The following is a 14,413-nucleotide window of genomic DNA, read 5'->3' as shown; positions in this document are numbered from 1 at the left end:
TTTCTCTTTAAACATCTTATCACATGGTCGATGGTCCAGCACTCAAGGTTTTCTCACAAGGTTAGGCACATAGCACGTATTGTAACATCTCTAAAGTGGTAAAAGATGCACTAATCAAGATTAATTATAATCAAATGCATTTGTTAAAGCTTCTTGTAACACTGTGAGAAGCCAGCCTGTTCAGAAAATCCTTCCCACATAGCTTGCACTACAGTGCATTATCTCCCTGTTGTAGATTTTTATAATGAAAGGTGCAGATAACAAAATGTAACATGCTGGTTTGTGGTCGATTAAGATCACAATCACTGATACGGGTTCACCTATCTCTTTTACATTATATCTGTGCAGACACAATTAAAAGTTAAAAGTCATTGTTGCAAAGTGCAAGCTTTTGCCAAGCACCTCACACAATGTCTGCAGAAGTTCACAGATAAAAGCTGGATGACAGCTAGCTTGTATTGTTGGCCTTTTTTATTCAAACGGCGATGAAGGTCGACGCTGAGCCGATACCAGCTCATCCGCTTTTATGCGCGTGACAATCTCAAGATGTAATCTCAAAATTTTAAAGGCTCACTCTTTTACTATGAGATGCCATTAGGTTCTGAGGCGTTTATGTCTTTTTAATGAGAGAGCTAAATTGCCTTCATACGCAGTGATTTTTGTGCAAATGAAAGCCTTGCAGACTATGAATGTCAAGTAGACGACTAAATGTTCCCCGGCACATTGTGGGGCCACGGGCTGCAGCATCAGGATTCACACTGATGACCACGTGACGAAGAGTACTGCTGGAAAATATTTAAATTATAATGAACAAGATACAGAAGTCGACTAGCACGCAACGTTGTCATTGCAGTGCGTGTCACAAGAATGATGTAAGATATGGAAATGTGCTTCAGTGCAACAGTTCATTCAACTGTATTCTCTTGATCAGGAATGACAAGACACACTGCTGAGTTATATCCGAAACGTCTTCACACACAGCCAGGATTTTGATACAGCAGAGGGTATCAGTCATTTAATACTGGCACAAATCTACTCTTAACACATCTACTGTACATGCAGCATATCTGCAAACATGGGTTAACACATAGTGGTAAACAGCTAACTATGGTGATCTGGGAAAACAAATTCTGTTATCTGACAAAATAATCTTAACCTAAGGGCCACCTACTAGCAAATGGACTTTGTTCAGTTATGACGGCGATGGCTCACTTGCCATCACAAGGAACTTCTTTAATGTGATGTGTTCACAACTAAGCCACCTTTGTGACAACAAAGTGAGTAAACTCCATTTGCTGTTGGAAGACTGTGAGATGGGGTTGAAAGCTCCAGAAAAATAAACTAATATGTGGACCTTAAGTGCCCGTTATATTGTCAAACTAATATTTTCAAGGCCAAGAATGAAATTAAGCTCTGTGTTCTGTTGTATTCTGTCAGTTTTCTTTGTCAGCGTGAAGAGGAAACCAATTTGAATACCATTTGGTGGACATTAATCCTGGGATCATTATACCATGTGGCTTTTAAAGCTATGAGGAATTCTAAGTAATGACAGCAAAACAGTCAACGCATCCACATGATACAAGCCTTCCGTGATCGCGCACCACCCCTACCCCACGCAGTTGCTAGTAGCCAAGGAGGACACGTAGGATTAAAAAAACATGATGAACTCTTCAGAAGAGGTAATTATCTTCACTTGAGTTTCTGCACACGAAAGTCGCCGGAAGACACCAGTTTCTAAACATATCCATACTGAGAAATACAGAGAGAGTTGTGTGGAGCTGATAGTCTTAATTAGCTTTGTAGCAACTCATTTGGCAATGGCTTGAATGTGACAGATGTTCATTAATATCAAAAAGTTACGCACTAAAGCTTTAAACCAAGGTAGTGTATTGATTTCAATATAACAATTCAAGATTCATGTAGTCATGTTCCATCATTTTCAGAAAACATTCTTGTCTGTGCCTGTAAATGGTGATAGGATCTATTGATTTATGCTAAAATTTAACAAAGATCTTATAAGTTTATAATAGTAGGCTACATGTTTTTTTTCTATGCCAGTGCCACATAAGCATACAGGCTTTGTTCAGGGGCTGTACGACTGGGATGTCATAATTTGGTGCTAAATAGATTAGAAACATTCATCTATTCAGAAGTTTTTTCTTTTCTCTTTTTTTTTCCCAGGCGCTTCTGTCAATATCTAACTACAGAATCCAATGTCAATTTGCTGTCCATTTGTTCATAGTTACCATAAGGTTTATTGGACTTTCATTTATATGATTATATTATCTATAGTAATGGTGTGTAGGGTTTTCAATTCATTTACAGCAATGTTTGGATGAGACACTCGTCCAGATCAGTCTTAAGTTGAATAAGCTGTTCATTGGGATATACTATTATATATATATATATATATATATATATATATATATATATATATATATATATATATATATATATATATACATATACATATATATACATATATATGTAAAAGGTTTCTTACAAAACCTTCAATATTTCTAAAATGCATAGCAAACACATTTGTGTAGTTGTAGTTGAATTTTATTTTACATTCTCTGATCTAAAAAAGATAAGCAGCTAAGTCTTATCATTTGTCCTTGGTAGTACAGTGGGCAGACATTGATGAATAAAATACAATAAGTAATTGCAGCATCTGGTCGGTAACACATTACTTAAAGGTTATCTTTTCTTTCTCAGGAGGCTGTAAATTGAAACTTCCTCTGAAGAGCTGTGATCTGATTGTTTTCTTTGGTCTGACTGGTTCTGCTTTTCTGTATGGAACAAAGGGTTTAGTGCCTTGAGTATATTATATCTTAAAATACACAATCAGGTGTGGACAGTGGCCATACACCATTTTTAAGGCTTTTTCAGCTATTTGAACAAATGTAAGAAATGGTTATAGCTGTTAGGTGATTGTAAACATTACTCTGTCTGCTTATTATTTGCACTTTCTCACTTGCTGGTACTGAAAAGTAGCAGGAGAGTACTGTATATTCATAGTACCTCACCTCAGGCTACATGGCCACACTGATGGTAAAACTACACCATAAGAGCCTACCCTTCAATACTGGCAGAGCAAAAAGCACTTTAGCAGAGTCCTCAGATTTTGCTTAAGGAAAGCCCAGCTAAGTATTTTTTATGGTCTCTCTAACATAAAGCTGTACAGGTGAGTCATAACATTATGCAGTCACACCTGCTGTGGAACACGTTTTTTCTTCATGATTCAGCCTGTGTGTTAAGGGCCAGAACAGTTTGTCCTTTACACCACCCATATATTCATATATACCAGTGTATTTTTAGAGAGCAAATTCTACGGTTGTTTATTGGTTAAAGGGAAGCACTAAAGCCATCTCTCTGAGAGCCGAGGTAGGCTAGTTTAGCTGAGGGCAGTGCCACTGGCATACCCATATTTCTGTTCTGTCCTGCCGGTGGCAGCTAAACCTGACTCTGATCAGATCATGATTTTAAGATTGTTTTAGGCCTTTATTATGCAGGACAGCTGAAGATGTGAAAGGGGAGAGAGAGAGAGAGAGAGAGAGAGAGAGAGAATGACATGTAGCAAAGTGCTGCAGGTTGGAGATGAACCTGCGGCTGCAGCAACAAGGACTGAGCCTTTGTACATGGGGCGCACACTTTACCAGGTGATCTATCCAGGCACCCCTGCTCAGATTATGTTTGAGGACTATGGGGTAACAACTTCCCATTAAAGATTGTGGTGACAAATGTAATAGCTGCATGAATTATGTTCACAGATAACTTGATTGACTTGATTGAATGAAGCACTACATTTATTTACCACAACACAGTTGCAAAGACGTGGTCAGGTTTAGACAACAAAAGCACTTTGGTTAAGGTAATAAAGATTGTGGCTTTGGTAAAAGGAATAGTTCACCCAAAAACCAATTTCAATTGTATATAGCAGGGATCTTCAACAGGGGGTCCGGGACCCCTAGGGGGTCCTCAGAGTCAATGCAGGGGGGCCTCAAAATTATTGTTAATTTTTGTACTTTTTTTCAAAAGTTGTAAAAGTCTTAACATGAATCCAACATATTATTAGCAAATATAAATCCCCACTGCTTACTGGCCTATAGCCAAGGTAGTCACTAAGGCCATCCACAGATGTGTGCCACATGTGTGTTTAACATTAAAACATGATTTATAAAATCATACCAGCAATTATTAATCTGAATAGCTTATTATATGCAAAAAAATGTATGTATAAAGGATTTAGGCTGCCCTACACGTTATTGTAGCTATTGTAGTTAATATGCAACTTTATTTCATAAAATATATGTAGTAGGGGGTCCCTGCTCTTTCTTTCAGTTAAGGGGTCCTTGGCTTAAAAAACGTTGAAGAACCCTGGTATATAGTACTCACCTCCCTAGGCTCTCTATAGTCCCAGAAAATGTTTCTACGTAGCGTAGCACCCCCAAAAATGAAAGCAAACAAGTCCGCACAAAAGACAACAAAAAAGGTATAAAAAATTTGAAAACTTTCTGAAAATTCCTGTGCAGCATTATCCAAGTGTCCAAAGAAAACAATTTTGCTAAACAAAGCATTTCTGGATTTTCCTCCTGTTATATGCTTTTTATTTCTCCTCAACACCATTTGATCATTTTTGAGAGCCAATTAAGGAGGCGAGAACTATATACAATTTAAATGTTAATGAACACTTGATTCAATTCACTGCTTTTTCTGCATTACACCAGACCATGATTTGTTCAAACTATTAAACTTTATTGTTTTTTTTGCAAATATTCACTCATTTTGAATTGAATGCCTGCAACACGTTCCAAAAAAGCTGGGACAGGGGGCATCACCTTTCCTTTTAAAGACACTCAATAAGCATTTGGGAACTGAGGACACTTATTGTTGAAGCTTTGTAGGTGGAATTCTTTCCCATTCTTGCTTGATGTACCTCTTCAGTTGCTCAACAGTCCGTATAACAATCTGGATGGTCCTGTTCCACTTTGGCCCAGAGGACATGATGTCAATGATTTCCAAATACAATTTGAAATGTGGACTCATCAGACCACAGCACACTTTTGAGGTCGGGCCCAGAGAAGCTGTTTTAACTTGCATTTGTACATGTAGCGACGAATTGTGTTAACTGACAGCGGTGTTCCTGAGCCCACGTGGTACTATCCTTTACATAATGATGTCTGTTTTTAATGCAGTGCCGCCTGAGGGATCAAAGGTCACACAAAGTGGTGAACCTCTCCCCATCCTTGCTTGTGAACAACTGAGCCTTTTGGGTATGCTCCTTTTATACCCAATCATGACCAATGAACCTGTTCACCTGTGGAATGTTCCAAACAGGTGTTTTTTTTTAGCATTCCTCAACTTTCCCTATTTTTTTTTTTCCCCTGTCCCAGCTTTTTTTGAACATGTTGCAGGCATCAAATTCAAAATGAGTGAATATTTGCAAAAAAAAAACAATAACATTTATCTGTTTGAATGTTAACATAGGCTGAAAAGAATTTTACACAACGTCCCAACTTTATTGGAATTGGGGTTTGTATATGTGGTGAATATCTGGTGATATCTGGTGAACTGTCAACTCCAGCCCCACCACTACACACATGTGATTGGACCAAAATAATGCCTGGTAATAGGCCAAACCATGCACATCATTACTGGTCAACATGTCTCTTCATGTTGTTATCAAGTGAACATCATGAAATACATGCCGTATTATTTTTAACCCTTTATACTACTGCATTTAACTGACCAGCACATACAAGCAGTTATTTTTTAAATTATATTTTCAGGGGCACTACATATGTAAATATACTTTCTTAGAGACAGGTTTGATAACATTATATAAACTGTGTTTGTGCTCTCGGTAGCCCTGTTTTGTAATACACTTCATGTCACCATGGTTTTCAATAAAATAAACTGTTTTCATCAGGAGCAGCTTGCAACATGTTCCACTCTTTGATTTCACATCTTAAAATACAAAATTATTAAAGCCTTAAATTGATTATTGAGATACAATCAGACATCACCTTGTTGCTTTCCTCTCTCATAAACCTTTATCATTACCATGATTTACCTGAATGAGGAGTCTCATGGAAAATACCATAAAAATAAAGAGTGAAGAAGGAGAGTAATGGTTGTTTACATGCAGTGCCTCAAGTGGAGGGCAGTGATGTGAGTCGATGCACGGCATTGCGGGAGATAAACAGAGGAGATACAGAGGAAGATTGACGAGTGAAATCAGCAGCGTGATTAATGTGACAACCTTTAAGGAAAGGTTATGGATCCGTAGGGAACACTAATGTCTAACACTAATGTAGGACATGGAGGAGAAGCCGAGTGAAGAAAAGGGCAGGAGTCAAGTGAGGTGCAAAATTACAGGAATACCCCATTCTCATGGCGTACTGTACTCCGTGCTCCTGGAAACATACATCTCAACCTTTGGTATATTTTACCTTCTTAGTGATGATACTGAATGTTGAATGTATGAATAATAATTAATTAAAAAAAAAACATTCATTTATAGTATGTGATGACCAATGTGACATAACATTCTTGCTATTTTGCATACTAACTTCTGTGTAGCTGCACTAAGTTTTGTCAGACATAAGTAACAGTAAAGTGGCCCTGGTAATGTTAAGTAAATTACCGATAGCAGGATGTTACAGTTATACTTGTTAAGGTGGATTTGTTTAACACATAAGAGTTTTTCTCGTTAAAGCATCTGATAATTTGGATACAGTTATAGGTATTTCTCTGTTGCATGTTGCACTGCAAAAAATGAAGAAAAAAAGGAAAAACTTTTAATGTATAATGCTGAGTGTCTCAAAGTGCTATTGCAGGAATAAACAACACAGTGTACTGTAGGGAAAGCAGTAAGAATTTTTAGCATGAATAGAATCAAAATGTGATTTCAGTTGTTTAGCAGCATACCATAATGTAACTGTGATGTAACATGTTATTCACTGTAATGCCTGTCTCTCTCGACTGTGACTATTGTACTGTATTTAGGAAACGGCAGTAAAAAGGTGATTAAAAAAGGTTTTTCTTAATACTCCTGGCCTGCAGAGGAGCAATGGAAAGAGATCAAGGTGGATACATTGTGAGAATAATCAGAGAAGTCAGTGGACTTTAAACAGGTAGAACACACACACACACACACACATACACTGTCTACCACTCTACATCCCAACATCAGTCAGTCCTATTGTTGTATTGGGTCTGTCTTTACTAATTTACTGATTACTGTTAGCCTTTGCTCTTAACAACTTTCTGCCCGGCTCACAGAAATATATTTTTTTGCTTTTCCCTATTGTCTAGCCCACCCTCAAGCACCTGCAACGATATCCACCTCCCACACATGAATCCTGATGAGTGAATTCAGCACTATGTGTTCAGGCTGATAGTACAATGTCCCTTTTAGCAGCCTGCAATCAGGGAGAAGCAGTGGGCTAAAATTGTGTCATCAAGGGTAATTACGGGCAATTAAAAGCAAGTTGCCTCTCACTCTGACATTGGCTAAAACGGTTCCTTTGTGGGTTTAGGGGCTGTTTAAGTGACAATATTCACAGGGAGATGGCTGGTTTTTTAGCCATACAAGCTGCATTGTACTATAATGTCAGTCTTCCTGTTGTTCAATACATTGGAAGGATTGCCATAAAATTTGGTACACACATTCATGTGCCACTCAGGATGGTTTGTAATAACTTTATTCTCTGACTTTTCCACAAGCGCCATCATCAGATCCAATTTTTATTTGTCCAATCATTGGTTTCTTTGGTGCTAAACATCAGCATTGTCATGTTAGCGTTTAGCATTTAGCTTAAAACACTGCTGTGCCATACAGAGTCGCAGTGTCCTAATTATATACTAATAATTGTATACAGTATTGTGAACTAATCTTCATAGTATACTGTTTCAGCAGTTAGTACACAGGTAATCAACATACTTAACTGTTTTATACTAACAGGAAATGATGCAATTTGTACTGTGACTTCAGAATGCTAAGCTTATTGTAACAAAGAGACAGCAAAATGTTTTTCCAAAAATTCAAGTTATCTCTTGTCTTCTGAGGTGTTCCTGGAACTATTTAATTAACAACCCGAAATAGTTTTGATGCTTTCCTGCTGTGATTTTCTAGTGTGAACACACTAAAAACCTGCTTAGAATGAATATTTAGTATGTCTTGTTTTCCTAATGCTCAAAGTATCCCTTAAATAGTTAGTTCAGAGCACAGAGCATATGTTTACATAAATATTTGGTGTTTTTTTTAAATGTATCAATCAAACATAGCTTTCATGCATGCTTTATTTATCAAACTCTTACCACATCTACATCTATTTAAATTACACCAAGCTTCAGTATTCCCATCTGCAGCAGCTCCGTTGTCTGCTCCCTTTATCATTCCTTGCTTTAGTTTACATTTTTATATGCACTTTTGAATTCCTCTTCAATCTCTGCTCAATTGCTCCAATTTAGTGTATGCTCCAGTGAAGCCGGGCTGCTGCTGCTTTAGAGATGAGTATTCTAGTGTGGAATGAGTTGCAATATGCCTTGTATCCAGTATTGATCCATGATTAAGTAGAGTTCAACAGGGTTCTTGATTCCAACCAAGTGCATAAACGCCGAGTGGGGTGGGGGGGGTCCAAGTCCCCCTCAGTGTAGGAATATGGAAATGTTTGTGTTTTACTGATATACCTAACATGTAGCTACTGGTTAAAGACTTGATACTGAAAATCCAGAGAAATACTTAGTGTGTGTTCACTTTTACAAACCGTGCTTCTTCTTTTTTTCAGCCAGGTTGGGTTGTGTGTGCCCCCCCCCCCCACTCACTCCCAATGTCAACACACTATAATATTCTGGGAAATCTTGGGATGTGGCTGTTACACCGTTGCCATACAAGACAGTTCTAGCTGCTTCCTACAGTATGTGCCGTGCTTTTATAACAACTATCCCTGGAAAGCAGCATCACAGTCTCAACTTTTCTAAAACTCTTGAAAGGGAGTGTCAATTAACTGTAAGAGTTATTGATGATAACGCAGGCCAGAGGTAAGAAAAGCCTGATAGCTTACCCCCTCCCCCTCCTCGTCAGCCATCTGTATCACTCAGGGAAAGCCTCCTCGAGACAGCTCTGCAGACCCGCTGATCCTGATGCATTTTGACACTGATGGTGCACACAACTGACCTTTGGGCTGTCGAGTGCACTCAAACAACACTTGCTGCATGTGTTTATGTCCCAGAGACAGTCTAATGAGGATGTATCTGCAGCCCGCCAACACCAGGAGCAAGTGCCAGGATGCAGCTGCTGCCACCGGGGCTGTAATCACAGCTTCTTGTCTGACTCATATCGGGTAACTTTGTCAGCGGTAGAACGGTTAGGACAAATCTTCCCTAGATAAACTTGAGACATATTATTGGCAGTCTTGGGGTTTGTTCATTCCAATAATGTTGGAAACTTGAATACACTCAAACATTTTCCTGTTTTTGTGTGCACTCATCTCAAACCATGTTTATGTGATATCTTATACCATTCTCTGTGTGCTAAACCCCTGTCATGTTCTGGGTTAAAAAAAAAAAAAAAAGACTATATCCTTTATCAAAAAGGTTGGCAATTAAATAAACCAATCAATTAAGTTTAATTGTTTCAGCTCCTTGAGACAGCCCCCAACATCTTAATCAGTGAAGCAGACTCAGACTCTGCTTTAACAGAACTGGTCAGGTCAAAAATGGAACAAGTAGTTGTGAAAAAAGAAATACGAAAATCCAAGAAACAGTAGATCCTCCCTTAAAAACAACCTCCCTTAAAAATGACCTGTATGAAGTTTGGACAAAGTATGCCAGTGTGAATCCAACCCTGAAGGACAAGAAAGTGTAGGAACAGGATACTGTTTGCGTAGCTCTTTTATTTCCACTCCTGGGTGAGACTGTGTGGATGTTTGTTGTGTTGAAAGAAGTGAAGCAGCACCGAGAACAGCTTTGGAGTCAGTGTGAAATCTCAGAGCCGCACTGACTGTTCCCTGGGGAGGGGGTGACATCATTAAATATTCAGATGGCACTCACAGGACATCACTGTAGGAAAGGTTTACCTGGCCAACACCTGTCCAATCTTTGTTTTCCATCAGAGTGCGCATTGACATACCTGCAGTTCAGCAGAGTAGATCTCCTTGGAGGCCTCCCGTGTGTGGGCTGGCACTCTCAAGCAAAAAAACAACTTCACAATCAAATGTGATTTGAACCAGTTATATTTGACATTTTTACTTTTGGTAATACTTTACTTGAAGGTATCTACATAAGAGTGACATGACACTGTCATGAAACAGTCATGACACATGAACCCTTACCCTAACCCTAACCATAACCATAACTTGTCATGACAAAAACCGAATGACACTTACTAAAAGAAGCGTTATGTCATAAACGTTTATGACACATTCATGACAGTGTCATGTCATGTCACTCTTATGTAGATACCGTCAAGTAAAGTGTAACCTTACTTTTTTTAAGAAGCTGGCTGTTTTGGCTTAACCAAAAAGCTTGAATTTCCCTTAGTTGACACTGCAGAAAACTGATGAATCTATACAGGTATTAAGCTTCCACGTTCACTAGCTATCATTTTTGCAATGATTGGGGACAGACGCACTCTTTAGGGGAGTTTTGTGTAAAAAATAATAGCACTCATTTACCAGTTTTTCAATTCCAAAATGCCAGCCAGATGTTAAATGCCCTGCTGTGATTTTGTGACAAATGATTGGTAGGATACCCAGTTAAAAGTGTAACAAATGTGAGGCACCAAAACTGAAACCTCATTATTTTCTAACAGTGACATGTTTGGGATTCAGTTTGGTCAGTTTTACTCACTTTCTGTGTGTCCATGGATAACCATATGTCTTGATTCCCAATTATTCTCCATGTTGGCAGGTGAGAGAAAGCAATGGAAACGGTTCTAGCTCAATTTTGTAAAAACATTACTCTGATGCAATTTTCAAGGGCAATATATAGATACTCTATAATAATCTCATTAGTGAGATTTCCAGTTTGCCAATTAGCATACAACCTTGAAGTTTCATACACAGACAAAAGTCACCATCTGTCAGCACAATGGAGGGCAGTGATGATGATGATGATTATGATGATGATGATGATGTGCTCACAGCTCTCTAACTGTGTTTGTTTTGGCTTCAGGAACTTCTACTACATCACCATGCTGCGAGACCCAGTCTCCCGCTACCTGAGCGAGTGGAAGCACGTCCAGCGCGGAGCCACGTGGAAGACCGCCCTCCATATGTGTGATGGACGCTCGCCCACGCAGGACGAGCTGCCCACCTGCTATAGTGGGGATGACTGGTCCGGTGTCACCCTGACTGAGTTCATGAACTGCCCGTCCAACCTGGCCAATAACCGGCAGGTCCGCATGCTGGCTGACCTGAGCTTGGTGGGATGCTACAACTTATCCTCTATGAACGAGAGCCAGCGTAACCACATCCTCTTGAGCAGCGCCATGAGCAACCTGAAGAACATGGCTTTCTACGGCCTGACTGAGTTTCAACGCAAGACGCAGTACCTGTTTGAGCGGACGTTCAGCCTGCGCTTCATTTCCGCTTTCATGCAGATCAACAGCACGCGAGCTGCCAACGTGGACCTGAGCGAGCCCGTGCGCAGGCGCATCGAGGAGCTTAACTATTTGGACGTGCAGTTGTACGATTACGCGAAGGACCTGTTCCTCCAGCGTTTCCAGTTCACCCGCCAGAGGGAGCACCAGGAGGTGCGCTTGAAGAGGCGCGAGGAGAGGCGTTGGCTGAGGGAGCAAAAAGAGCAGGGCAGGCCATGGCCAGCCAAACACAGAGGGGGAGGAAATGGAGGCGGAAGAAGGGAAGGAGGGTTGGAGAAAGGGACTGACGGTGACTTCCCCACCACCACTGAGGACTATACAAGCCAAGTGGCCCGTTGGTGAGGCTCTGATCGAAAGAAAGAGGAGCAAGAGAGAGATTCCTCACAGACTTGTTTAAACCTTTGACTCTCTCTCTCTCACACATCCTAAGACTCTCTCTTTCTTTCTCACCATTAATCTGTCTCCTGCATCCGTCTGTTTCTCAGCTTCAGTGTGATCCAAGTGCTCTGCTGTTTCTTTATGAAGACTGCCAAGTCTGTGAGTCTCACAGTAGCTCTGCCTTGGAGTGCCCTTTGGTGTCTTAAATCTTTAAATGCTGTTTATACTTTTTTTTTTCTTAAATACATTCATTTAATTACATTCATTTGATTTTTGCCTTGGTTATTTATCATGTGTTGTATAATAAGACAGTAAACTGAGGTGAAAGAAGAAGAAAAAAACAATCAAAAGAAGCTGCCATAGACTGCATTGCTTTTAATTTTGACATTCAAAGCAACTTTGATGAATGTTATTATAGTCTTTGTTGCAACGGGTACAAAACCATTTGAAAGGTGTAGTTGTAGAAGAACTGATGGTTGCATGTCACACGTCCACACTATACTGACAATTGGGGAGAGTGATTTCCAAAAGGTATGCAGTACTGTAAGCCAAAGTTTATAAAAACACAATGTATTTCTTGTATTTTTTATTTAATGACAATGAAACCCTCTCTAAATACCATGTTGTATGCATGCAATGCCCATGTTTTAAACCAAATTGTAGAAGACTATATCTGATGCTTATATTTTGGTTACAGTCCAATAGATATTATTTTCTCAAGTGATATACCTAGCAGACATTAACACGTCTCCCTCCCAAAGATAACATGCACACACAAGGCTAAAATTACAAAGAGGGTATCTTGCTGAGCAACAACTATATCGTTCCCCGTACAGTGGGTAGAACATTTTGCTTTTCACATGAGAAAATGAAAGTTCTTTGTGATGAGAAAGGCATATTTTGTGAGTAATTCATTTTTGAAGTAGTGGGTTGCAGAGATAAAAAGTTGGTAAATAGTACAGGTGATGAAATGTGTCAGTGTGGCTGGTGTGTGGCCGGACTGTGAATTAGATGATCAGCATTCAGCTCTCACGGCCTTCCCCGTCACACTGGCTGCTTTTACATGTTTGTAGAGCTGAGGGCAACTGCACTGTGGGCAGCAAAAACACTTTAATGCCAGCAGAGCGCCAGCCCACAAAGACCAGCCTCAAAGCAGATAGTCGAGAAATAAAACATGTCTGTCATTTCTTCTGCCCGATAGTTTCCAGTCCCTCAAATCCAATCAGCGCGGCAATATGTGAAGATGAAAGAGAGCTTGTTTTATCTGCTTAAATAGGCTTCAGTGATGTTTTTATGCCTCTTATCTCATATTTACTAAAATCCCTGCTTATCAAATTAAATGTTAACTAAATGTCAACATTGAAGTGGTAGAGCTGCTGCTATTTTAACAGTCATTTCTCATGTTTCTTCTCTGATTGCAGTTACTTATAAATACCTCAGATGGCACAGTATTGTTTTATTTTAAGGAATGACCTGTGTTTTGTCTTGAGTGATTCATTCAGCTTATGCAGTGAATGTGTTGAATGAATACAGGTTTGAGCTGTCAGGAGTTGTATGGGTGCACTTGTCTGTACGGATGCACTTAGTCTGAGTTCAGTGAGTGTGAGGATGGATGGAAAAGAACAAAGACTAGGTGTATAGCACATTGATAACACTTGAGCTACAGCTCTGAATATTTAATCACTGTGTAGAATTTATAGCTGAATTCATGAAGTTTGTGTTGTAGCAGTGACCTAGATTGATGACAAAAGTTTCAAATTTCATGTCAAATGATTGTAAAGGTTTATTTGGGATATTTTTTCTCTCTATTTTATACTGTATACATTTCAAAGGCACTTTAAAGTGATGGTTCGGAGTAATTTCACCCTAGGGTCCTTTGCACCATGACCTCGAGCCAAACACCCCCCCAGAAGCTTTTTTCACCTGGGTCGAACATTGGTAGAGTAGTGTTATCAGCTGAATAGCTTAGCTAATGGATCCAGTGATGTATCTCGTAAATGACCCCACTAATAATGCCCGAAATGATACCAAACTTCTACACTAGTACAAATAGTTTATTTACTCATAAAACGATGGATTGGAAAGTTTGTAAGTACACCAGAAGTGTATGTAAATAACACTTGCCTGTTGGCTTCTCGTCTCTGCTGCTGCTGCTGCTGCTGCTACCTAACGGGCAGTAAGAGTGCTTAGGGCCGTCTACAAATTACAACACCGAAAAGAGATGCAACAAAAATATTTATTAATTTAACTTTTTTTTTTTAAGTAAGTACTGTAGTATAACTAGCAGGAGACAAGTTATAATTGAGGTAAGTTTGGAGACATTACCTTATTTAATCATTAAATTAATAAATATTTTTGTTGCATCTCTTTTCGGTGTTGTCATTTGTAGACGTCCCTAAGCACTCAGCAACAGCAGCAGCAGAGAGC

General features: G+C 39.4%; 1 protein-coding gene across 1 annotated transcript in view; it reads left to right on the top strand.

The window, feature by feature from the left end:
* hs6st3b (heparan sulfate 6-O-sulfotransferase 3b) overlaps nucleotides 1-13,836 on the top strand; it is a 68,514-nt gene extending 54,678 nt beyond the window's left edge. Inside the window, exon 3 of the mRNA XM_039817545.1 lies at nucleotides 11,182-13,836. Within this exon, the coding sequence (XP_039673479.1) occupies nucleotides 11,182-11,950 (769 nt within the window). The 3' untranslated portion in view covers nucleotides 11,951-13,836. The remainder of the gene's footprint in view (nucleotides 1-11,181) is intronic.
* Nucleotides 13,837-14,413: the final 577 nt, after the last annotated feature.

This window comes from Perca fluviatilis, chromosome 12 (genome assembly GCF_010015445.1).
Source record: "Perca fluviatilis chromosome 12, GENO_Pfluv_1.0, whole genome shotgun sequence".
NCBI classification, from domain to species: domain Eukaryota; kingdom Metazoa; phylum Chordata; class Actinopteri; order Perciformes; family Percidae; genus Perca; species Perca fluviatilis.
Note: the sequence above shows the minus strand (reverse complement) of the source record. Positions and strands in the feature narration are given on the sequence as shown.